Below are 26,286 nucleotides of genomic sequence, written 5' to 3'. Positions count from 1 at the left end.
GTGAAACACCACTGAACCTCTGCTCCTAAGTCAAGAGCAGGTGGGGCTCCACGTTGGGATCTAGCACAGGGCAATTCATCAGCATTTGCATCGCTCTGATGTTGCAGCATACCAGCAAAAAAGCAAAACGAAGTCTCTCTCACACACAGAGGTACTGTTAAGTTTCCAAGAGACTAGCAAATAAAACTGACCAAACATAGGCCAGATCTCAAGATGGTTACTGGCAATTTGTTGTTAAAACTATTACCCAAAACACATAACATCTCATTAAAAGGCATTTTAATTTACCACAGTCTCTCCAAGATGTAATCTCCAGTTCTTGCTTGGGCAAAAAGAACAAAGGAATTCTATTCCTTCCTACTGATCTCATTACCAAGTTTAACTTTAACACCACATTGGTTTTTATAGAATTATAGCTTATTTGTGATTTCTTATTCACAGACCTCACAACTGACAGTTACAGCATCTGAATGGTTGTTCCCTCATTTTGGAAACTTTGGCTTAGTTCAAAGTAAGAGCTTGGGATTTCATTGAAGAGAGTTCATCTCACTGTAGCATTACTGCTCATGCTAGTTTTCCATTATGTAACTTAAAGTTCATCAGGATAGAGAGAGGAATAGATTAGACTTAAACCACAAAGTCTTCATTATTGACTAGACAACTTGATGAACAGTCACAAATCTTCATTCCTAGAACACAAACAGGGAAGAATTGGTGGGGAATGTAGTAGTGAATGGCAACTTGGGCAGTACTGGTCATGAGATGACTGAGTTCAGGATCCTGAGCAAAATAAGGATAGAGAGCAGCAGAGTAAGGACCCTGGACTTCAGAAAAATAGACTTCAACTCGCTCAGGGAGCTCATGGGCAGGATTCCCTGGGAGGCCAGGCTGAGTGGGAGAAGAGTCCAGGAGAGCTGGCTGCATTTTAAAGAAACCTTACTAAGGGTACAGGAAAGAACCATCTTGATGTGCAAGAAGACTAGCAAGTATGGCAGAAGACCAGCTTGGCTTAATGAGCTAAAATGCAAAAAGGAAGCTTACAAGTGGAACGACTAGGGAAGACTATAAGAGCATTGCTCAGGCATGCAGGGATGAAGTCAGGAAGACCAAGGCACAATTGTAGCTGCAGCTAGCAAGGGATGTGAAGGGTGACGAGAAGGGTTTCTACAAGTATGTCAGCAGCAAGAGGAAGACTAGGGAAAGTGTGGGTCCCTTACCGAATGGGGAGGCAACCTAGTGACAGCTGATGCAGAAAAAGGCATCAGTACTCAATGCCTTTTATACCTATCTTCACAGGCAAGGTCAGAGCTCCCAGACTACTGCACCTAGCAGCACAGTTTGGGGAGGAGGCAAGCAGCTGACAATAGCGAAACACAGGGTAGGGACTATTTAGAGAAGCTGGACATGTACATAAGTTGATGGGTCCAGACGCAACACACCTGAGACCTAAGGGTGCTGAGGGAGTTGGCTGATGTGATTACAGAGCTACTGGCCATTACCTTTGGAAACTTGTGGCAATTGGGAGAGGTCCCAGATGATTGGAAAAGGGCAAATCTAGTGCCTATTTTTAAGAAAGAGAAGGAAGATCCAGAGAACTACAGACAGGCAGCTTCACCTCAGTCCCTGGAAAAATCATGGAGCAGGTCCGCAAAGAATCCACTTCTAAGCACTTGGAGGCAAAGACGTAGTCAGCATGGATTCACTAGGGGCAAGTCATGCCTGACCAACCTGACTGCCTTCTATGATGAGGTGACTGGTTCTGTGGATGCAGGGAGACCAGTGGACTTGCTATATCTTGATTTTAGCAAGGCTTTTGATACGGTCTCCCGCAACATTCTCACAGGCAAGCTAAGGAAATATGGGTTGGATGAATGGACTGTAAGGTAGACAGAAAACTGGCTGGATCAGCAGGTTCAAATGGTAGTAATCAATGGCTCAATGTCTAGTTCTCAGCCGGTATCAAGTGGAATATCTTAGAAGTTGGTCCCGGGGCCAGTTTTGTTCAATATCTTTACCAATGATCTGGAAATAGGATGGAGCATAGGTGATGCATGGGGAGGGTACAGGAGGGGCATGTGCCCCCCTGAGAGTGCTGGTACCCCCCCGTGACAGCAAATGCTCCAGCTGGTAGGGGGGCACAGAGTGCCCTCCCCGAAATTGGCTCTGGATCCTGCCCCCCCCCCCCCCCCCAACCAGTCGTGCCCCATTGGTGCCCCCACAGGCTTGGAAGGCACTAGTCACTCATGGGATGGAGTGTAGCCTCAGCAAGTTTCCAGATGACATCGAGCTTGGGGGAGTAGTAGATATGATGAAAGGTAGGATTCAGAGAGACCTAGATGAATTGGAGGACTGGACCAAAAGAAATCTCATGAAGTTCAATAAGGAAAAGTGCAAAATCCTGCACTTAGGTTGGAAAAGCCCCACGTACCAGTACAGACTGGGGACTAACTAGCTAAGCAGCAGCTCTGCAGAAAAGAACCTGGATGGAGGTTACAGTGGACAAAATGCTGAATATGAGCCCACAGCGTGTTCTTGTTGTCAAGAAGGCTAACAGCATACTGAGTTGCATTAGTAGAAGCGTTGCCAGCAGACTGAGGAAAGTTATTCCCTCTATCTGCCACTGGTGAAGTCACGTCTGGAGTATTGTGTCCAGTTTTGGACCCCCCCACTACAGAAAGGATGTGGACAAGCTGGAGAGAATTCAGTGGAGGGCAACAAATGTGGTTAGGAGGCTGGGGTACATGACTTCTGAGGAGAGGCTGAGGGAACTGGGCTTTTTAGTTTGCAGAAGAGAAGACTGAGGGGATTTAATAGCAGCCTTCAGCTATCTGAAGGGTGGTTCCAATGAGGATGGTGCTAGAAACGCCCTTCAGTGATGGCAGGTAACAGAACAAGGAGAAATGGTCTCACATTGCAGCAAGACAAGTTTCAGTTAGATATTAGGAAAAACCTCTAGGAGGGTAGTAAAACACTAGAACAGGTTACCCAGAGAGGCTGTAGAATCTCTACCCTTGGAGGTTGTTAAAACCCAGCTAGACAAAACCTTGGTTGGGATGATCTGGTTGGGGATGGGCCTGCTTTGAGCAGGGGGTTGGACTAGAGACCTCCTGAGGTCCCTTCCAACCCTCTTTTTTATGATTCTATTACAGGGTAATAGCAATAAAGTCAATCTAATCATAGCTGCTACAAAAACCTCAAGCAGCCATGGCAAGGATATGCCAATTCTTAAACTTCTTGTTTGTCAAACCTGTAGTATCAATAGTAGGAACAACTAGAACATTTCAGGAAATATTAAAAACTTTTCCATCTATATCACAAGAACAAACAGATGCTTTCCTTATATGAGGTGTTTTATCTGGTGCCCTTGAGTTTACTGGTTTCAAAATGGTTTCTGTGGTACTCCTGTCTGATGAACTTTTGCACAGGAATTAAATGTCCCAAAAAGAAAGGATAATTCACATTAGAGGAAAAATGTGCTGGTGTTAGTTAGCCTCACCCTGTTTCCATTATACCAAAAGGCAACTATTTTTCAATTGTGATGTTGTTGGGGCTAGAGCTAGTGTGGTACCTGAAAGCCTTTCCTGAATGTCCCGGCTGAAATGGGCTTCCTTGGGAGTAGAGCTGCTGGTTTCCTGCAGTGGATGCTGAGGCCATCATTTTTTTATCCGCTAGAAAAATTACCACAAGAAGAAAAAAAAATCTCAGGAAACAACAAAAACTATTAGTTGTTCACCAAAATGTACAATAGTACAAAAGTACAACCTGTGTGGGATGGGTAATGCTCTGCTTTTTAATAATCTATGAAATAGTGCAATGAACAACACTGGAATGAAACCAACAGAGCTGTATGAAAATTAAATGGGGTTCTATATCCCTTGAGTAATTTTCTATTTGTCTCCATTTCTTTGGTTAATCTTTCTGTCAAAATTTGTTCTAGAGTCTGATTTCCTATACGGATTAAAAATTCTGGCTACTGGACTGAACGTTTGCACCAGTTCTTTCAGAATTCTGCAGTGCAGTTTCTGAGCAGTGAACATATTGAAATCTTTGAATTTTTCTTCTATCTAAAATGTGGTAATTTCTCCATTCCCATTAGCTCTGTATCCTAGGGAATGTACATGACAGATATTAGTTTGAGATTAGGGATTATTCAACGTGGTCTAATTTCACATCAGTTTTGAGAAGTCTGGTCCCACCTAGCAGAGCTAATTGGTTTGTAGCATAAGTTACAGAAGGGTTTTTTATTCCTTGCATAGGAAAGCTATTTGTATTCATTCATTGTCTAGCCTGTTTACGAAATAACCTTGTGGAGCAACAACTTGAATACACATTTTTTGGCAGCTCTGTTACCATTGGCTGAAGTATTCCAGGGAATAGTCTACTGATGGGCTGTTGAGGAGGGAATAAAGGAATAGACCCAGGAAGGGGGGGAAGTAGGAATGCAAGGAGCCTGCGGTATATGTGCTCCTACCCAAGCCCATTACTGAAACACTTCAGTTTCTGCACATTCTGGTATGGCCTGCAGGGTCTGCAGCAGCACTGTTACTATCGTTTTTCCAGGACTGACAAGAACCCTGGTCACAGAACAAGACTACACTATATGTACCGAGACAAAGCAAATGACCGGCCTTTGTCCGAAACAGCTTCTGATCTGCTCCCCTCTACAGGAGCCGAACTTTCATAACAGAGTCCTCCAGGCATTATGTTGGGATTTTACTTGTAGATCAGGCTGACCCTGCAAGCCCTTTACATCCATATCAATTCCAATGAATTCAGCGGCAGACAAGGTTCCTTGGGTGAATTTGATATCTTTTATTAGACCAACCCAAATAGTTGGTGAATAGTTATTAAACAAGCTTTCAAGCTCAAAAACCCTTCATCCCCTTTTGAACTCGAAAGCTTGCTTAATAACTATTCTCCAACTATTTGGGTTGGTCTAATAAAAGATATCAAATTCACCCAAGGAACCTTGTCTGCCTATGTCCTTAGACCAACACAGCTACAACCTACACCCCTGCAATGAATTCAGCAAGAGTTTTGTCTCTGCAAGGTCAGCAGCTTACATGTGGGTGTGCAAACAGTCACAAAGGCAAAACTTGAACCTCTTGGGGATTTTGCTCTGAAAAAAACCCAAACAGATGCTTGGGTGGGTCATGTACAAGGATGCAGGCATCCCGAGGGAATTCAAGATTAGCAGACACACACTGGCACTGCAAATGAAACACATGAAGAGATGCCATTAACTTTTAGGTTCTCCCGTTGCACAAAAACAACAACAAAAAGTTTACTCTTGTGACTAATCTCGTCATTTGCTCAAACAGCACAGGGCAAACATGCTGCCACTTAATTTCTTTAATTGAACATTTTTGTGTGTTCAAGCTAAAGGTGCACACTGCTGTAACAGAAGCCAAAGCTCTTCAGCTGGCAGCTGTAACAATTCATGCCCTCTGGTGACTGGTACAGCAGATCTGCAACAAATTCTCCTTATGGCCAAAGCACAAACTAACTTTGATGCTCTATTTTGGTAAGATATTTATTTGGCTACTACCTTGAGAAGGACCAGCAAGTCTCTAGTCTGAGACTGCACCTATACATAGTATTTTGGAGCCTCCTCTCACTTCTTGCTCAGAGAGCTAGTTTCCAAAGTGGCTGGCAACCTTCATTTCCTTTTTAACAATATAAAATACTTGTGCCACCTTTCCTTCTCCACCTCTTGCAAGTGTTTGTTGCAATGCACCTCTGATGGTTGTCTAAATAGGGCCCATCTTTTCTTTCCCCCATCTTCTTCTGCTTCCCACAGGTTTCATGTGATGTTCCCTTAGATAACAAAGTTTTAGCATTTAGAAATAGTAGGCCAGATCCCTGGCCAGGTTCCAAGGCCTCTTAGACATGAAGCTACTTTCAACGCTCAGGAATGATGTACCCGTTGACTTAAAAATTCCCTGATGAGGTGAAATTCCTTAGATGAAATGGAGTTGCCACTCCAGCCCTTTAAGCCATCTGAGGAAAAAGGGATGTACAAGTCTGTTTTCACAAACTGCCAAAAGCGCTTCTGGAGGCCGCTGGCAGATGGAGCAGTTAAAGGCAGGCTTTCAGTGTGAACTACTGAGTATCAGTGGGTGTCCATGCAAGCACTTCAAGGACACCCCAAAGAGGTCCTTTTCTGTCTGCGGTATTGACCATAAGCTGTACGAAACACAGGCTGCAGATCATGATGCTTGGCGAATCTAATCAAAAAGTCAACAGTCCTCTTTGAATGTCAGTGCATCGAGGAGAAGAGGAGGAAGAAAGATGCACCCTCATCTAGCAGTAATCAGCTATACACATGTAACTGTTGCAGCAGGATTTGCCTCTCTGCAATTGGATTGAATAGTCACCAGCGGGCCTGCAACTGGTGTGGGCAGTCACCTTCCTAATATCTTTGTCTGAGAAGAACCGCCAAGAAGACTGAGCATTAGCAAAGGCATAAACTAGATTTTAGCTCCCTCCTGAGCTGAGCTGAGTATTCCTTTAATCGCATCTCATCTGGCCCATCCATCCTCCACCTTATTTTCTCTCATGATTTACACTGCCTCTTGACTCTTGCACTTCTATCAGAGCAATACACACGACTGCCACCTACTAATACTTAACTTCATGCTTTAAGTCTCCTGGTTTGAAATCCTCCCCTACTACTTGCACCCCCTGCCCCCGCTAATCATTTAATCTTCCCCTAATGTGGCCACTGTTTCCATCTGATGCCTACCATACCATGATCTGCAGAAGTGGGGCACAGTACTAACATAGAGCTTTATTTCTCAAAATAGTTGCTACTCAAAATGCGTCTATGGATGAAGTAAGAGATCTCTTCTTTTTCAGTCTGATATGCAGGTGATGTGTACCCAACCTCTTTTCCCCACTATATCAAACCTGAATGTGTCAGCTACAAACTATATTACAAACCACAGTGAAGAAACAGGTCTAGTATCAACATTACACTAATGTCTGCATGCAGTGTGCAGGTTTGTCAATATTGTTTTTGGACAGTTCATCACATCTCTAACTGAGAACCATCCCTTTTTAACATTAAAAAAACCTTGATTGTGGCTCCCATGAGAAATTTAGACAGGGATCATGTCCAAAAAAAAGCATGGCTTGTAAATTGATAAGAATGGAAAGAAAAATGGCACTTCCAAGGACACCACCTCTCCACTAACCTCGCAGCTTGCAAGACCCTTAACCCTAACCCAACCCCATAAGCAGTCCAGAGCTGTCTGAATGTGATCCAAGAAGGCAGCCAAAAAGTAAGATGTTCTCGCTTGGAACAACATTCTGGTGTTTAGGGTTGAAGTCTTGCTACCTTCCAGCAGACCCTTTTTATGGCCTCAGTTGTTGACTTCACTGTAAGAGCAGATAGACTGGATGAATAGGAAAGCAGAAGTCTCAGCAACAGGAGGACAGAATATCAAGTCTAGATTGAAGTTACATTGCTTTCTCAGTTTGAAAAGGTCGAGTTATGCATAAGAAACCCATACAGTGAGGTCATCCCCCTGTACCCCTGCAGTTGAACACAGCAGGCCATTTCCTCCCTTCGCTGCAAGAGACTTGCACATTCATTTATTTAAAACAAATGTGAAAACTTTTGTTTCAGTGGGAAGGTTAAGAACAATAAACAAGTACAAAACAAACAAGGAAATTATTATAACTAGAAGCAACACAAACATCTGAAAACATCACCTATAAAAATAGGCTTAGAGTTAAAAAAACAGAACTCCCCCAAAAAACAACCCCAAAAGAAAACCCCTATCTTGACAGCACTGCTATTCCAGTCTTGCTCAATGAGATAAATGGCATAACACTGTTGGAAAAAGGAACAGATATATAAGCCTCAAGCCCTATCAAGTGGATTTGCTTAAGAGTTCCACTGTAAATGTTTTGCCTCAGAAAAAAAGGATGGTTACTATATAAAAGCAACTCCTATTCAGAAACTGCCAGGGAAGTATGCAGCTATATGAGAAAAGAGAGCAGCTTCTCTAAATGAAGACAGTGCACAGTATTATCAGCCTGATCCTTACATTCTGGAGTTTTTCTCATTCTTTTTGTGGTGGAAAATGCTTAGTTAAGACAAATTCTAGGATGCAGACATTCAGACTAATCTTGCTAACTGATTTGTCTGCCGCAAATTCCTTAAGGTAGTGTTTTATATGATGTAACAGCACTTAATACAGTATAAAATATTCAATACTAGAAGCTCTCACTTACAAGTAGTTATTCCTGCAAACATCTCAGCAAACCTAGGATCCCTCTCCTGGGAGAAGATTGCATCTGGCTTCTCCACTGACTTTCCACCCTCATGAACATTAGCTGGTATGCTTGGAACAGGCACCTGTTGTTCACATATGAAAAAGAAAACATAACTGTCCCCACCATTTTGACACCAGAAGCTCAGGTATAGTCACAATGTATTTGTATCACATTCAACACTTCAGTCAATTTGTGCATGAAAGAACAGAGATTAAGATAAAGATCTATCCAGAGTTATCACCTGAGATAAGTCATAAGATGACAACCCATCCCTCTGATGCACTTCAAGCTCTGCTTGCTGTTGCTGAAGTTGTCTGCAAAAGGGGAGGAAATAAGATAATTAAGTTACAAAAAGGAATGGGCTTGGCCCATTCCCCTTTACATTCTCTTAACAATATGACAAGCAAATGAAAAAGCTCTCAAGAATATCTGCTGGCAAGCCCTTTCCTGGAAAAGCACACTATTATTAATGCTTTCTTGCTGAGAAAATCTTTGCCACACATAGTCTGGGTGTACATGACAGGGCTGCACCCATGAATTCCCATCAACTTCCACAGACACAAAAGTGAGTAAGCAATACAGGATAGAGCCCAACCCTTCCCTAAATGATATATTGTGACAATGTCTCTCGGGTCTTTTTTACATTTAAAGATCACTAGGCAGACCCTTTTCTTGCTCCTATTGAAGGAGAGCAAAATTGATGTTGGCTTGAATGGAAGCAGGATCAAGCTTAGTCAAATGACCAAGAGGAAGCATTATTTCCTCATTTAGTTCACAAGCAGATTATGCCAACAGGTTAAATGACTTATAGGCAGAAACTGCTGAGAATATATAGTCAGCTATCAGACATTGTAGGGAACCAAAGAAACAAATACAGTATAACCTCATAAATCCGGCATGCTTGAAATTTGAAAATTCTGTTTTTTTGAAACCGGGGGGTGGGTGAGGTAGCAGCGGCCAGTCCCAGAGCAGCAGCCACACACGGAGCAGGGTGGTGGATGGCAGTGGCAGCTGCCGTGCGCAAGCTTTCCCCTTCATGTCTGGGGAGCAGGGGTGGGGAGCTTAAAAAGTGCTGGATTTTTGAGAATTCTGGATTTTTGATATCTGGATTTATGAGGTTATACTGTACTGAAAAAATACAGTGGTAAGAAATTGGCAAGGCAATAATGAAAAGAAAGAAAAGCTTATTGTGTGCAAAACCATTCCTAGCAATCAACCCATTAAACATGATATAGGTTCATTTGTCTTTATCATAACCTGCATTCTATTTGTTCTCCAAATGCTTTCTGAGGCAGAACATCTCAAGAAATAAATTATTTTTATATTTACAGAAGACATTTTATAAAATCCATTTCTGTTGACAACTGCTACAAAAAACACGAGTCTCATTTTAAACCCGAGAAGAATGAAGAAATTATGTAATTTAAATGAATAAGGACCCCTGCAGGTAATAGCCTTAATCCAATTATTAAAACTTTAGAAAAATTAAATGTGCAATAGCAACAGAAAATACTTCAAAAGAAACGGACAGAGTCAATAAACATTAGGGGAAACATGCCAGCATAAGGCAACTCAATTTGTCAAAACCTTCTCTGTAAATCCTTGAAACACAGACATAATTTGTGCTCAGTGTCAGGCACTGTTACTTAACTACAATGAACCAGATAAAGTTATCTGAAACCTTGAGAAACAACTGGCTGTATTTATAGTCTACAGAAGGTCTAGGGGGGGCTGGGGGATAGGGAAAGAGGGAAGACACAACATGACAATATAATCTTATTAATTATATAGCTATATGTAAGGTACAAGTCATATATATTATATATATTTTACATCTAAAATAATATACTAATTTTATTGAAAAGCATGGTAAAGACCATATATACATATATACACACACATGTTCTTTACCGTGCCTTTTAATATATTTAGTTCCTTCTGCACCAGTTCTTCACCCTGTTTGATTTCCTTTTAAAAACATAACCTCAGCCTTTAATTAATGCCTTTTTAAATATCTGGATCGGTGACAGCAGTTAACTCTATATGAATTTTAGTAGTTTCCCAAAACACACCACTAACCATGCAAAATGCAACCGTAGAGTAGAACTTTTTTTTATGGGGCTAAAATATGAACAGATTAAAATTAAATGGCAAAACTTCTAGAGATTTCAGGGCCATGATTTTGCCTTCCAAATCTATTCTTGCACAAGCAAACTGCTTGACTCCTTTCATAAATTAGATAGGTAGAAATCTTATTAGTCTAATATGGTCCAAGAAAATATGGTTGTCATGAGGTGGGTCAAGATAGTGAAGGGAGAAGTGAACCTCACAAAACTGGGGCCAAACTCAGAGGGCTTTGACTACTAGGACAAAGACCTTGAACAGGACTTTTTTTTTTTTAATATACTCTGTGGAGCCAGAGTGAAGTACACGAAAGGTATGTTCATGCTAACCTGTGCTACTGAAGATGCAATGCCAATGTTTGTACCAGCTGGAGCCTTTGTACTAGTTGGGGCTACCAGAGATCCCTGTGGGACCCCAATGCACAGATCACTGTGGTCAGTTCTGTGTCTGTATCCACTAGGAACATCATTTAATATTTTAGCTATCCACTCCAGGTGGAAAGAAATGTGCACTTTTTGAAATGGTGGCTACTTGCACATCCACTAATATGGAAGGTCCAGAAGGAACAGCAAGTTAACATAAAAAATCTGGACAGATGCCCTTGAGAATGGGCGAGTGGAATAGCTTCAAATTAACTGATCTTTCTCCAAACAGTGATCTTTGGGTAACTACTGAGAAGACTGGGAAACAGGTCTGTTCCCATTTAACATAAAGGAGATGTAGAGTTTAGAGTTGTTATACTGTTGTACGGTCCCAACAACTCTCCTAACTTCTGTACATACTACTGATGTACATGACGTATTTACTTACATACCATATACACTTTGTCCAAAAAATCAGCACCCTGCTGCCCCTCTCCCTTCCACCCCAAGTTGGGGTGCGCATCTTAAGTGGGGAAGATGATTCTCCACCTGGAACAGAAACACTCTGCTTTGATTCTTGCTCCACCAAGCAGCAGCACTGGCATTTCCATTCAGGCAGGAGAGGGAGTCAATGGACTTTATGGTTCACTGTTCTTCACTCCAAAGGTGTTGACGATTGTCTTTCCCTTTTAATGGTCTTGGTGTTCCACTAATCATGCTAACCTTTCTTTCGGCAATTTTGCATCCTACTTGCTGCTCCTGGTCTCTCCCCTCCTATTACATAGTCCCGGAGACTCTTTAGCTCTTTTCAAAGTCCACTCCTGGAGATCAGTCTTTAGCAGCAGCTAGGGTTTCAACTTTTGGTTAACAAGAAAGGGAAGGTGAATGAGCTGAAGATTCAGCTCTGTCCCTGCTCTATGCAGTTATAATAACTCTATGCAGTCAAAATCTCTTTTTTCTTTATTCTGACTGCCCCAAAAGAGGTGTGCATCTTATTTGGGGGTGTGAGATATGCAAAAAAATATGGAAAATGTTGACTGCTGCATGGCAGAAGACATCTCCAATAATGGCTCTGGAGACAGAGAAATACTTGCCCCAAACCTATATGGGTTTGGTTTAAGGCAAGGGCCTAGAGTCATCTCAGGGCATTATGAGTTTGAAACTGTATCCTCTTAAAAAGCAGGATAGAACTATGTGACAATCAAGAAACACTTCAGGCTACATACCCTTCCTCAGCTTAATGCTGTTTCTACAGAATACCATCTTTTATCTGAATTTCTTGCCTCTGACAGCTGAAGAGAAGTGAGGAGGATAAAATTTGACTTGCAATGGTTTTGTTATTGATTACTTCCTGTCTCTTGGTCACAACTGGTTAGATTATTTATGGCCTAGAGGATCAGAGACCTGTGACCCTCACACTGTGGTCTAAAACTTATTGTGTCCTGTACCCTGCTACTAGGGACATATTGATAGGAAAACCGAAGCCAAAGCTATAACCCGGGAATTAAAATTAGGACAGAATCAGACTGACAGGAAAATAAAATTCCTGTATGTAACACCCATTGCTTCAGGCTGTTGCTTTCTCCTGAAGGGCTAGTTGACCCAAGTGATAGGAATCACAAGCTATTAGACCCTTCTCTCAAGAAGATACTACAGCTGGAGATGCGTCAGTGGAAGGAAAGGTGTTTCCAGATGCTAAGGATGTGAAGCTCAAAGGTCAGTTGCTTTGTGGGTGGTGACAGTTTCAGACCCTATTTAGAAGCACACTTTAAAGCTTGCCCATCACTAGTGAGAATGAAAGCCACTCAAATTTCAAATGATTGGAGACATACTGCCAGACAAATTTAAATGAGAAATTACGTGCATATCTTTCACAAGGAGAGCGAAAGGGAATGGTGGGATCCTGTTCCTTGCAGTCTTCAAACCAGATGGTGGTGTATGCATGAGGGCCACCCAGACCTTCGATGCATATGCCTGGGCAGGAATTTTTGGAGGAGTGGAGGCTGCCCCAACCGTCCATCCTCCCTTTAGGCCACTGAGACAGAATCCAAAGACCAGACCGAGTCCACGGCTGTAGTTGTACAAGTATCTGGGAATCGAATCCAGGTTTCCTATGTGATCTAGACAAGGATTCTACCACTGAACCACAGCGGACTCCTTCAAACCAGATGGTACTTTTTGGAAGATACATTAGTCAAATTGGAAGTTACAGGAGAGAAATGTTCTGGCCTGACACACAAATACTCTAAATGTTTCTTTTGGCTTTAATGTCTAGAAAAATATAACAGACAACTTTTTGTATCATATTTTGCGAAAAGAAAAGCTAGCTCTCAGGTTATCACAGGACGATGCGTTTCCCTTGTTATTTTATCAAACAGAAGGGGAATTTCTAAAAATTAATTCTGTCCATAGAAAGATTTATTATTAAGAAAGCAGAACACACACGGTTTTCCAGTAAAACTCCACGAGGTAATTTAATTACAGAAAATCTATGAGGAAGTTTTTCCAAACAACATTCTTTGGACCATAAAAGCCCATTATAAATTTGTTGTTAATTCAAAAGCTAATTACATCGGTTTCAATTGTTTTTACTATGAACTATCTAGTGCGTGTATCAATAAACAGTACTTTAGGTCTCTTTTATTATGCATAAAGTATGTTTTCTTGATTCACCCACAGATATACAAATAAGCCAAACAAAACAGCATACTTAATTAATTCAATTTATTTTACAGGCACTTTTCCACCCTTCTCTATTTGAAAATGCTCATCAGTAAGACTTGTTAAGCTGCAACACAAATATCAATGAGCCCACAAGGCTAACTGCAAATCCAGTTTACCAGAAAAAACAAATATTTGAGTACATCTTCACTGCACTGGATTTTACGTCAACAAGGCTACACATGATTCAGATTAAAATTTACTAATATTGCAAAAAGATATTTCAAACCTTACAGAAAAGGTATAATGTTTCTGAGTGAAGCTGCACTAAGAATCTTGCTACTGACTTTAGTCTCAAAATTCCATAACAGTCTGCCCTTTTGAATGAGTGAGCATTACTAAGGACCTAAAGGACCTACTTAATTTGTGGTTTCGTGGATTTCACGGACACCGCGAAATCTGGGACCATCTGTGAAATCAACAACAAAAGCATTGATAAAAATAAAATGATAGACTGGGAAGCCAGAGGTCCTTTCTTCCAGGAGGGGACAGTGCCAGCTGGCAGGGTGGTACCAAGGGCAGCAGACAAGATAGCAACTGCCTCCTGGTCCTCCTCGCCTACCAGGGCTTCTCTGCCAATCAGTGCCGAGGGGCGGGGCCACATGAAAAGTCAGCCAGCAATCAAGATGGCAGCCACACCTTGATCCCATTCCCTCCCAAGGTCTCTCCGTCAATCAGCGCTGACTGCAGAATTAGAACTTTACACCACATCAACCCACAAAAACTGGTAAGTCCCCCCGCAATTTAGGCAGGCCTCTGATCATTACACATACGGATCCCTTTGTTCATTAGATTTCCAAATCGGTTATGTAAGGACTGGAGCAGCCAGGGTGGTTTCGGCAAAACCCAATCATCTTGTGTTGCTTTGCAAGTGAAAGTCAACACCACCTAGGTTTTCATTTTAGACTCATGGCTTAGAGAAAGCAGTAAAAGAGAGACTTTCTGGCTAATAGATGCTAGCCAACATAGCAAGTGGTATATTATCTGGGTCAATAGAGAGTTCTGCATAACTGCTGGAATTCCAGGCTCACTATCAGATGGTGTGTGAAACTAGGAAATCCTCTGACTTGACAAAGGTGCTCAATGAATCTAAAGGATCGGATAACTAATACTGAGTTGTTGAAGTAAATGCTGGCAAAGAAGGCTTTATACAAAATTTCCCTTTCAAAATGGAGATTTTTTCAGGTGAGTATGTTCTTTGTATAAATGCCAGACTTACCAGATTGTTGTCCTACCTTCAAAGAGGTCAAGAAGAATATGAATTTCTAGAGTGGGCAATTTTCTCAGTGAAGGAGAACAGACTTTGTATACCTCCCCAGTCTGTTTCATTTACAATAGTGGCACAAACTTCCTCTTACTACTTTGAATAAAGAGGGACTAATAGAAAAGCAGCAGCAGAGCATAACAGTGTTTTTAAGAAATTCCATTTTGCAGGTCACTATAAAATCTGTCTCTTTTTATGCAAGTTTGTTGTTTCCCTATTAAAGTTATTATGACTTAAGGATAAAGATCCTACTACAACCTGATCAAAAAGCCCACATGTGGCAGAAAGATGAGAAATTAAAGTTTTACTATCTGTATTATGGACCTGAAATCTCACTAGCTCTGTTACACATGAATCTGAAGCACCCAGTGATTCACACAGCTTTCTGTTCCCGGTTGTGACCTGTATGGATCATTCAGAGGAAGGCAACGTTTCCATCAAAATATCTTGTTGCACGAGTCTAGAATTTGTTCATATGTACAAAGAAATACACATCAACTGGGAATACAAAAATGAAAATATTAACATCTGCAACGGTCAGAAAACAAGCCATTTCTGCTCTAAATACACACAGGATTTCAGAACTTGTTCACTCAGTCCAGGCGAGGTGGGAGTCATTCAAATGCAAAATAGTCTCTGTACATTAAATATCACTCACAATTTTTTTCTCAGGAAATCAAAGTATTAAAAAAACAGGAAGTTGTGGTGAGGGAAAGTCTAATATAGGGCTCTCCTTTTCAGAAGAACATAGCACAAATGCTAAACATTAAATGCTTCGTTTTTCCAGGAAGTTTCTTTTGGATGATTATGTCCAAAAGAAACTCAGCAAACTTTTAAGCAAGAAACCAAGTGACCATTTGAACCTAATGTTTAATTATTCTTCTATATAGAAATCAAGGTTGCAAAGTCATCTGTTACAGGGCCCAAAAGGAGGAGGATAGGAGGGGGGAACCCAACTATGATCATCGCTGCCCTCTGCAGTCCTCTTGGAAAACTTAAACAGAATTTAGGGACAAATATAAAAATGAAAGTTTTCTATAAACAGGCCATAATACACAAGCACCAATGAATCTTAAAAGAAAATAATGTATACATTTGGAACAGAATGGAATTTACATTTTCCTGGAGCCTTATCAAAAAAATTTAGGGCAATTTTTTCCCACCCCACATCTTGATTCTAGGGTGATTATTAGGGATGTGTGAAATGGGCTGTATTTGATTTGGATTCAGCTCAAATTGGGGACAGTGATTTGATCTGGCCGAATCCGAATCTGAAGATTTGATGCTGATTCAGAGAATCAGCGATTCAGCTATAGACACAGCTTTAAATGTTTTTTCTACATACCTTGAGGTAGCAGGCACGGCTCATGAATGCCGCGATGGTGGGGCAGGTGGAGCGTCCCATTGGAGCACAAGGGGCCCCCCACATGCTTGGCAGTGGACCTAGAAGTGGACTAGAAGTACTTCTGGTCTACTTCCAGGTCTGCCTGGGAGCGTGCTGGGGCACCCCACCGTGCCCTCCCCAGCTTGGCAATTGGCCTGAGGGGGACCCCGGGTGCTCCCTCAGACCCAGGGCGCACTGAGCCAGGGGGCGGGTCCCCCATGCACTCTGCGGTGGACCCAGAAGTGTACTGGAAGTTCTTCTGGTCCACTTCTGAGTCCACTGCTGAGCATGCTGGGGACCCCACACACTCTGTGCGGCGCTCCATCCATCCCAGCATTGCAGCACTCATGAGCCTCACTGGTACCTTGAGCTATGTAGTAAAAACATTTAAAGCTGTGTCTATGTCTGAATCATCAAATCTCTCTGAATCGAATCAGAGGGTTCCAATTCAATTTGGAGAGATTAAAGGGTCTCCTGATTCTATTCAGATTAGGCCGCCAAATAGAATCAACGACCAAAGCTTTGCACAGCCCTAGTGATTATCAAATTTATAAACAAATCAAACTGATTTCTCATGCACAACTGTTTATAACTATTATAGAGAATATTGCACCTATTTTGTCTTTAGGTCAAACAGGTTGTTCAGGCCAATATCTATATACAGATTACTGTCTGCATATGCAAAGTAAGTGCAAAATCACTGCATCACATCCATCAGTCATGCAAAATGCAGCATGTGAACTGGAGTTAATTCTGAAAATGTGGTCCTTAAGATGTTGAGCGTCACGTGTATGTAAGCGATTAGAGGGTAGAAGTCATTAGAACTAAAACAATTCACACCATGTGCTAAAATATCCAGAAAATCTTAATTCAGTATGTGCCTTGAGTAATAAAGAAACAGACTGAGCATAACAAGACCTACTGAGACATTATGTTAAAAATACCACTGTGTGCATCTATTTGGGAGGAGGGAGGGAATGCAGGATATAATCTGAACAAGACATGGATAAATATGTGCTGTTCCTCCTAATATAGTACTTAAAGTTTTAAGCTTTAAAAAGCAGATTTATATTGTCTCATGTGTCTCCATAGAAGTAGGGAAGGCAAAACATATTTAGCGATATCTCATATAAAAGATAAAAAGGAAACATCCTCCGTTGAATGAACAGCAGCCAATTTCCAAATTAGGGCAACATCTCTGGTTTGTTTTCAAAACTTACTAACGATAGATATGACAAGATCCAGAAACTGGCACAATCTTATTCACCCCAGTAGATACTAGGATGCTAATATGTGCAGTCTAGAGAAGTCCTTTCACAGCAGTAAAAACTAGGTATTCCAGAGGTCAAACTCTTACACCTTTAGACTTCTGGAATAAAAGCCTAGTTAGAGCAGTCAGGATCCAGTTTCCAGCAGCTGCCTATAATGCTGGATGCCTGTTCTTGCATATGTTAATGATTAGGAACAGACATGTGGAAATGCATTCTCTTTGCACACACAAATATACTTGTATGTGCTAGTCAGACTGGGGGACAGCTGGCTCTCTGACTGCTATATCCAGGACGGACTTGTGCTAAATAAAAACCACATCTACTTCTTCAGGAATAATGGTTAGGATATGCAAAAATGAGGCTATTGAGAGTAAGACTAGAAATTTGGCCTCTATAGTTTCACCGTGAAGCAGGCTTGGACAACTTTTATAAGCAACAATATAGAAAATGGGGATCTCAGAGAAAAGAATACAGTATGTACTTCTCATATCAGAGGAAAGAATATAGCACGTGTTTATAATATACAAACTCCAAAGCCATGGGAGACTTTGTTGCGCTACTGAACCTCTCAGAGAACATCTACATTAGTTAAGTGCTTGTTCAGCATTCCATTTTCCATCCTAACAGCTCTATGCTTTGAATCTAGCATTTTCCTTTGGGTTAACACTTGGTAAAAACCACAGCTCAGTGCAGAAGCACATAAAAGATTAAGCTTACCTTACAATAAAAGCCACGAGTGAAGAAACACATATAAAACTCCCTATAAAATAATGGTTTTAGCCTTCCTAGATTTGCTTCAACAGCTGCTGGCTTAGAGAGTGTCAGCAGCTTCATGAAGTTATGCACTGATTGAGGCACTGCTGGATTCTTAGGGATGCTTTTCCTTTGCAAGCAGTTCCCAGATACCAACTTTCGGATTAGACACCCACTTAGCGACATAGTTAATAAATTCTGTACAGCATAATTTAAGACAGGCAGTAACTTGAACACATGGCTTTCTGACCGACAAGTCATTGCATATGCTCAGCCCCCATCCTAAGGTAAGATTCTGATTCTCTTCTCACCCCAGATTCAAAGGGAGCCAAGCTGACTCATAGCCAATGCAATGTTCAGTGTTAGGAGCCAATTTGCTCCCATCCCAATCTATTCAGGCTCCACTTGAAAGCTCTCACTGACTCAAAAATGGTAGGCATGACTCAAGAAAATGAGGACAAACTACAACTGGGATGGAATGACAAGACATAAGAGGCTAGACACCGACTTGAGAGCGTGCCACTCTTTGGAAATGGTTCCCCAGCTTTCTCTTTGTGCTTACGAATAGTGAGGCCTTCTCCAGAATCTCTACAGACCTAAACTGATTTCAGACTAGCTTTCAAGAGGCAAAAGTCACTGAAGCTTGTTACTCACTGCCTATGTTATTCTGTTCAGGGCAGATGTTCTGCTGTTGGAGGCCTGGCTGCTAGATTAGAATGAAGTGGGTCAGGCTTGTTGGGCTTTTCTGGTTAAATAAATTATAGCTGATTATCTTTGACTCACCTAGACATTAGTTACAGACACACTGTAGGTTACAGAATTAAACAGAAACATCTACTTGTAAGCTCTTGTAACACATCCTATTACAGTTTATACCAGTACAGATCAATTAAACTGGAAACAGGTCATCATGAGAATCTGCACTTGAGTTTTTACCTGGTTTATAATAATATATAATGTGACTAGATTAGATGTTCTAAAGAAAGAGTATATGAGAGCCACAAAAAACACATACTTAACATTAGTGTTGGTGCAAATTATGTATTCAATCTCATCAGAATAAGGATTCTGAAAAGTGAAGCTGCTGGTCCTGATCAACATCCATTCCCGATTTTTGGTACGAAAACGATACATCACAGATAGGACTTGGCCTTTCAGTTTCACCACCTGTAAAAGTATTTGTAAAGGTTACTGACAACAGACTATTATCTGACATACAAGCAAGCACCACAATGAGGTGAGATTGTACAAAAACAAAGACAGAAGAGGAATAAGCACAACCACCCAAAGCCACTCTCTGTTTGCAGTTAGCTCCTTCAGGAATAAACCAGTATTAAATTATATCTGCTTCCAATTTGAATGCCAGTACGGTATGCACTCAAGGATCTCGCTTTCAGCCCAGCATCAAGGGATTAAAACCCTGGTTTAACATGTAACACATTAACATGTTTTGATAGGAATCAAATTGCACCATCTTTTCCAAGTACAAATATTTTCAAATAAATCACAAGGAAACCCTGTACAGCATGCAGAAACAAATGTCCACAAGATAAAAGATCATTGTATTAGGGTGTCCCGTTATTTGCTTCTTCATTTGGATTCTTAGGTCCCTGACAGACCTTGGATTTAAGACATGATTAACTGGTTAATCACATCTTAAGTAGTGACCTGGCCACACATTCATTCAATTACTGCCATGATAAAACAAGGAATAAGCCACAAAGTTATCATACAAAATGTGTGCTGTTGGTTCCTATCACACCTTTAATTGAACATATGGTCAGAGCTCCCAGCCTCCAGAGCACACCAGACCCCTTCAAGGCTCCAGAGGCTGAGAGCACTGGTTAGCTGGGGGTTTCCAGACAGGGAGTAGAGCCATTGGCTCTAATGAACTCCTACAGCTGGAAACACCCATCCGCTGATCAGGGCACTCAGCCAAAGGCTCCCCTGTGCTCTCCCTACTGCAGGCCCCAATCACTAGGGACTTACTTAATTTGTGGTTTTGCGAATTTTGTGGAAACCACAAAATCTAGGACTGTCTGCGAAATCCACAAAATTACCAAAAAACCCAATAAAAATAGAAAGATGGCTCCCCAGTGGGAGCCAGTGGTCCTCGCTACTACCAGGGGAAGGCACTGGCTGGCACGAAGGGCAAAGATGCTATGGCAGCTGCCCGCTCATCCCTTCTTGCCCTTCCAGGGCCTCTCCACCAGTCAGTGTCGAGGGGCGGGGCTGCTGTGGAATGCCTGCAAAAATCAGCTCTGCGTGCTTGCCACAGTTTAAGTAGGTTCCTACCAATCAGCTGGAGGGCTCCCAGTCAGGGGAGCACACTGGAGCCAAGCTTGCTACTTGCCAGTGCAGGGGGAGCCTCCGATCACGACCTTGGGCCCCCCCTGAACCAGCAACATGGTGCAATGGGATCTGATGCTTGAACACACAATTACCCCTAATGCCATGCACACGTGGTATGGCAGGAAGCACCATCATTGGGATCATGCACCAGATTCCATTGAACTTTTAATTTAACGTCTGTCAGCCTTAGCTACAAATCATATTTGTGATGCACCAAACGATTTAATAGCAGAAGAAAGCTCCTGAAGTCTTTGGACTCTTACAAAATAGACCTGGTTATCAGGGCTGTGCGAAGCTTCGGTCCCCGATTCAATTTGGCGGAGATTCAGCTCGATTCAGTGTCCAAATCTCCAAAGCTGAATCAATTCAGAGGACCCTTTAGTCTCTCCGAATTGAATCAGAAAGATTTGGATAGACAGCTTTAAATGTTTTTGCTACGTACCTTGAGGTAGCAGGTGGCTCGTGAATGCTGTGATGTTGGGGCACATGGAATGTCCCACAGAAGCGTGGGTGGTCCCCAGCGCGCATGACAGCAGACCCAGAAGAGGACCAGAAGCACTTAAGCACTTCTGGTCCACTTCTGGGTCTGCTGGAGAGTGCACAGGGGAGGAGGGGGCCCTTCATGCCCCCCTCCTCCCAGCTTGGCAACTGGTGCCTCCTGGGTCTTGGGGGGTGCACCTGGGGTCCCCCCATGGCCACTGACGAGCAGGTGGAGGGCCCCCCTCCCTCACGCTCCTGTGGGACGCTCCATCCACCCCAGCATCACAGCATTCACAAGCTGTGCTGGTACCTTGAGGTATGTAGACAAAACATTTAAAGCTGTGTCTATGTCTGAATCGTCGATTCTCTGAATCAGCATTGAATCTTCAGATTTGGATTCGGATGAATCAAATCAGGGAGAGTGATCCGAATCAAAGAATTGAATTACTGTCCCTGATTCGGGCCAAATCCGGATCTGAACTGTATAGGGCCCGCTTCACACACCCTTACTGGTTATTTGTCACAAAGTGAGACATCCTTTCACTGTTATGCCTGAATATTGTGTCAGAGGAAGTAAGTCAAAACTCCTGATTCTCCAGGACCTCCGTCTCAATACATTTATAGACATGCCAGTCCTTTAAATGCTCTCCCCTCCATTTCTTCCCGATTAAACTCCTTCATGTGTTATATCATTCTCCTTAGATGTTTCTGAGGGGCAGCAGCTTCTCAAGTAACTGTTCATTATAGCTATGTGCTTTGAAGTCTGTATAGTCAAGACAAATCAACTCATTTTCTGGGTTGGAAGGTTCTTTGTCCTGTTGATATCTTTCACATGTTGGGGCACAAGAAACAAGACTCGTCTGTAGGTCAACCCAGACCACACAATCTTTCTTCCTCATCTTGAACCTTACCACATAAAGGCAAGGTTCTTCAAAAAGATATTTTCTCTCTCAAAAAGTGACCATGCTCCTCTCCAAGTGTAAGGTGGATCCAGAGATAAAACACTGAGCCGAGGAAAAAATGCACTTTGGGGACTTTCCGACAAATGGTCACTGGAACTCATTGTCAGTTTTTAAGCAGGGCCGCATACCAAGTTGAGTGAACTTTAGGGCATTTTAGGCCCCTATCTTTTGCTTATTCTGAGCTGAGGATCTGGCTCTGTACTTCAAAGTAAGGACCTGTTCCTGTATTCACTTTCTTTCAGTTGCTCTTAACTAGTGATGGGAAATGCTTTAAAACATTACTCTTTCCTTGCCTGTGTTCTTATTCTTTTCTTCTTGGCTGAAGGCAGAGAGGCTCTCATTGTAGCATTATTTTCACAAATAAATGGTACTGAGCATGCACAGTTGTGTTGTTTAAGTCTCATAAAATTTACAAAACCTCCAAAATTCAGTCTGGAGCTCTGAAGGAATCCCAAGAGGGAGAACCTAAACACTGATATCATGAACAAACACAGAAAGGAAAGTGTTGGCCATGACAACGATGATAACATAAAAAATAAAAAGATCACTCCTCAAATGAGGCAAGACAATGGCTGTGGGGGCCGGGGGGAAGAAACAAATAATTTGGACAAGGAAACAAAGCTCTGTTTAAACCTGTACAAGTTAATACAAAGATGGTAGAAGAGATCTGGAAGAACACTGCTAGCTTTTATCAAGAAAATCCTTCAGCACGAAAGCACAAACTAGGAAAAAAAATAGACAAAGGAAAATGTTAATGGAAGTGGTAAAAATATGAAGCAAGTAAGCAACAAGGAGAAATAAAACAGTGAAGAGGGAAGGTAAAAACTTGGCAAATAGCTGGACAGTACCTGGTCTACCCCTGATTTGCAGACGAATTTTTCATTACTGTAGAAATTCAGAGTCATTGAAGAAATGATCGTAGCACTAAGCTCTATATTTAGGGATGCAAAGTCACAATGAGTACACAAGAGAGAACTTCTAGCTGACAGTCACCTGTTTGGGATGTTTATAACTATACTAGAACAGGAATGTTTGATAATACAAGGCCAAAATCCTGTCCTTGGTGGCACAAGTTTAACTGAAGTCAGTGAGACTTGTGTGTCAGTATCTAAAGGAAGAATGTAGCGTAAGAGTGGGACTGGGTTCTGCAGTGAATAAAAATGAACTCTTGATGATAAAGAAGATGACAGGACAATATATTATGCCCAAATGAGCAATCAGATCGCAAACTCTTAAGACCTCTAGAAAAGGTTAGTTCTGAAACCAAGCATTGTGGCTGGGACCCACCTTGCAATGTGAAATGTGCAGCTGACTTTAAAACAGAAATAAACAACAAATAAGCTTCAAGGAACCTTTTCTCTTGCTGCCATACGGTGTTCACATTGATCTTGCCATTATCTGATGATCTGGATCTGATTCAGATGAAAAGTTTTATGCCTAGAAGTCTGGTCAAGTCATTCAGCTGAAAACAACCGGCTGCATGCACTTTTTCCCCTATAGCTTTCCACTGGATTAGGTCAGCAAATGACTTTGGGAGTAAAAGAGGAGATTTTATGCACATAAGTACAGCATCCCATTGATCCATTAGGACTTGTTTTTATTAGCCGTCTGCAGTCAGACTTTTCTGAAAGGAGTCATTCTAGCAAAAACTTGGTGCTTGCCGTATGCAGCTGGGTTTAGGAATGGCTCTAACCCAATTTGTTTTAAGTGTAATATCACAAATTGACCAGCATGGTTACAAAGATACCATATGAAGAAAACACAAAAAACTTGAGTTAGCACCTGGTAGCTTTCATCAGGACACCAAGAGTAAATGTTTCATGTAAAATAAACGCTTTTGTTTCAGCTCCATAAACCATATCCTTTTATCAACATTTCTTTGCCACCACACCCCGTGTAAAGAATACAGAACTTTTGTCAGCGTCCATCTGAACAGTATCCTAGTGGATATTAGATAGCCGTCTTCTGGAACCTTTGATACTGAACCTTATTTGTTGTTCTTGGCTTTGAGAACATGTCGTTCTGGCTTGATTTTCCCACCCTGATGAATGAATTTATCTTCTCAAGGAAGTAAAGACTCTGAGATGGATCCTGGCAATCAACCAACAGCGGCAAATCCCTCCCTCTGTTATACACCAACCTGATTCTGACAGAGTCAGCAATTTTAAAATGTCAACTTTTCAGGGGGCTAAAAAGAAAAGGTCACTGGAAATAACAGTTACCATTTTAATAAAAAAAATTTAAGGCCAAAGTACCCATTACAAAACAAACTGTAGTGATCTAATGCACTGAAAACCAAATTAGGCAAACATTGCCTTTAAAACAATACATGAAGCAGGGGTGTGTTTGGTGGGAAAAACCTGAACTGAGGTAAAACAGTGAACACAAACAGGGCAACAAAACGACTGAAAAGGCTCATGTTCTAATTTCTCTTTTCAATATTCTTTGGAAATGCAAACTGTCTAGTGCTCAGCTAAATTGTTTAGCTCAGTCTCTTATTCTCTGACTGAAGTAGCCACTTTGATCACATTGCTACTGAATTAAAAACAAACAAAGGAGGAATTACTGACTAAAAACACAGAAAAAATGGTTTAGTGCATTGAACATGGGACCAGGAGCCTGAAAAGTCTCACTTTAATTTCTGCCTCGTTAACTGGCTTTCCATGTGACCCTGAACAGTCAGTTAGGCTAGGGACAGAAGTTACACACAAACCGGTTTAAGTGATCTGAAACAGGTTTAAACTTGTAACAGAATAGAAGCTCAGTGCACATAAACTAGTTTAAAAAAATCTGAAACTGGTTTAAAATAAACCTGGATGAATGTAGTATCAGACTTAACTGACTTGGGTCAAACCAGTTTATGAAACTTCTGTCCCAGAGCACTTCCTGGTTTAAGTTAAATCACAGTCCCCCAGCATCGCAGCATGCTTTCCAGCCCTGGGCTGGGCTGGGCTGTCTGCTCCAGAGAGAAGAACTGGCCCTGCCCCTCTGCTCCCTAGAGCTGGAGCAGTGAAGCCTGGCTGGCAATTGGGGGGGGGGGCAAGCCCAGCTGGGGATGCAGTTCAGTCTGCAGTGGGGTGGGGGGAGGAACTGCCCCACCCCAGACAAACCCCAGCTGGGGTCTGCGGCCAGGGAAGGGGTTAAACACCCCTTCCCCCACTCAGACTTACTATTGGCTGTGACTATGAACTACAAATCTCAGTGGCACCTGGAAGCAGGAAGAAGAAGTGATTAGCAACCCTGCAGAGTCCTGCTGCTGTGATTGTGGACTGCAAATCCCAGAGGCCTCAGGGCCAGCAGGAAGAGGAAGTGAACACACAGCCAGAGAGCCGTGCTCTAACGCCCCCCAGCTTCTGGTCTGAGCCACTGCAGGCATGTGGCTACATTTCCTGAATCAAAGGTAAATGTCTGTTCACTTCTGTTCCAATTTAATCTGTGCAGTTTAGACTAACCTGCAAAGACTGAACTGATTTAACCTTGGGCTTTTTGAATTGCTGTACCTAGCCTTAAGGACTTGAATCAGTAAAACACTTAAAATGCATGCCTAAAATTAAAGTACACAAGTGTTCCAAGGAATCCATGGCAAAGTTTCCATTGGCATCTGTGATGCAGCACTGGGCCCTTTGCAGCCTCATCTAGCTCGCAAAGAAATCAGCTGGACTCTACCCATGAACTTCAGTGGCTTTGAGTTGGTAAGTGGCTATACACATGCTCAGCTTTATTACTGGATAAAGTAAGATGTTTTACATCTTAAAAAACACCTCAACATTCAACACAAGACATAACAAAAAAGAAAAATGGGAGCATAATTTAGACTTCAAACCTGGAGAAATATAGTATGCCATCCTGCTAAATATGGAAAGAAAGTCAGCTAAGAAGAATGGTAACAATAGGACTGCTAGGCAAAAATATTCCTACTGTAAGTCCCAGACTAATTTGAAACAATAAGTTTTACAATGACTTAAATTCTTTTAATATATCTGAGGTAATTGTGGCCCATTGCTACACTGAATCCAATCTGATAATCACTTCCATATGTTTTCACTGTTTTTACTTTTTTCCCCACTTAATTCTATATTTCAATTCTTTAACGGGCCTTACAGAGATGTACAGATATCAAATTCTCTCTTGGCATACACTGGCACAGCTCCATTAAATTTATGCCAATTTACAGAAGCAGAGAATTCATACCAGGGAATACAGGACAGGAGGAATTTCCAAAAATCACTCAGCACCAGCCTCCATTTGTTTCCACTGACTTTAATGAGAACATAGTGTGGCCAACGGTGAGTGTGTCTGAACATTCTACTCTCTGTATCTGTGCATCCCC

At 41.8% G+C, this 26,286-nt stretch overlaps 1 protein-coding gene across 4 annotated transcripts in view; it reads right to left on the bottom strand.

Moving 5' to 3' along the window:
- The window catches only part of ARNT2 (aryl hydrocarbon receptor nuclear translocator 2), a 164,083-nt gene that overhangs the window by 14,444 nt on the left and 123,353 nt on the right, over positions 1-26,286 (bottom strand). For all 4 annotated transcript variants that reach the window (XM_059714606.1, XM_019477676.2, XM_019477677.2 and 1 more), the window contains 4 exons: positions 19,178-19,329; positions 8,525-8,597; positions 8,242-8,365; positions 3,569-3,668 (listed from right to left, as the gene is read on the bottom strand). In XM_059714606.1, coding sequence (XP_059570589.1) covers positions 3,569-3,668; positions 8,242-8,365; positions 8,525-8,597; positions 19,178-19,329 — 449 coding nt within the window. The remainder of the gene's footprint in view (positions 1-3,568; positions 3,669-8,241; positions 8,366-8,524; positions 8,598-19,177; positions 19,330-26,286) is intronic.

The sequence above is a fragment of the Alligator mississippiensis genome, chromosome 11 (genome assembly GCF_030867095.1).
Source record: "Alligator mississippiensis isolate rAllMis1 chromosome 11, rAllMis1, whole genome shotgun sequence".
Lineage (NCBI taxonomy): Eukaryota > Metazoa > Chordata > Crocodylia > Alligatoridae > Alligator > Alligator mississippiensis.
This window is presented reverse-complemented; position numbering and strand designations above follow the sequence as displayed.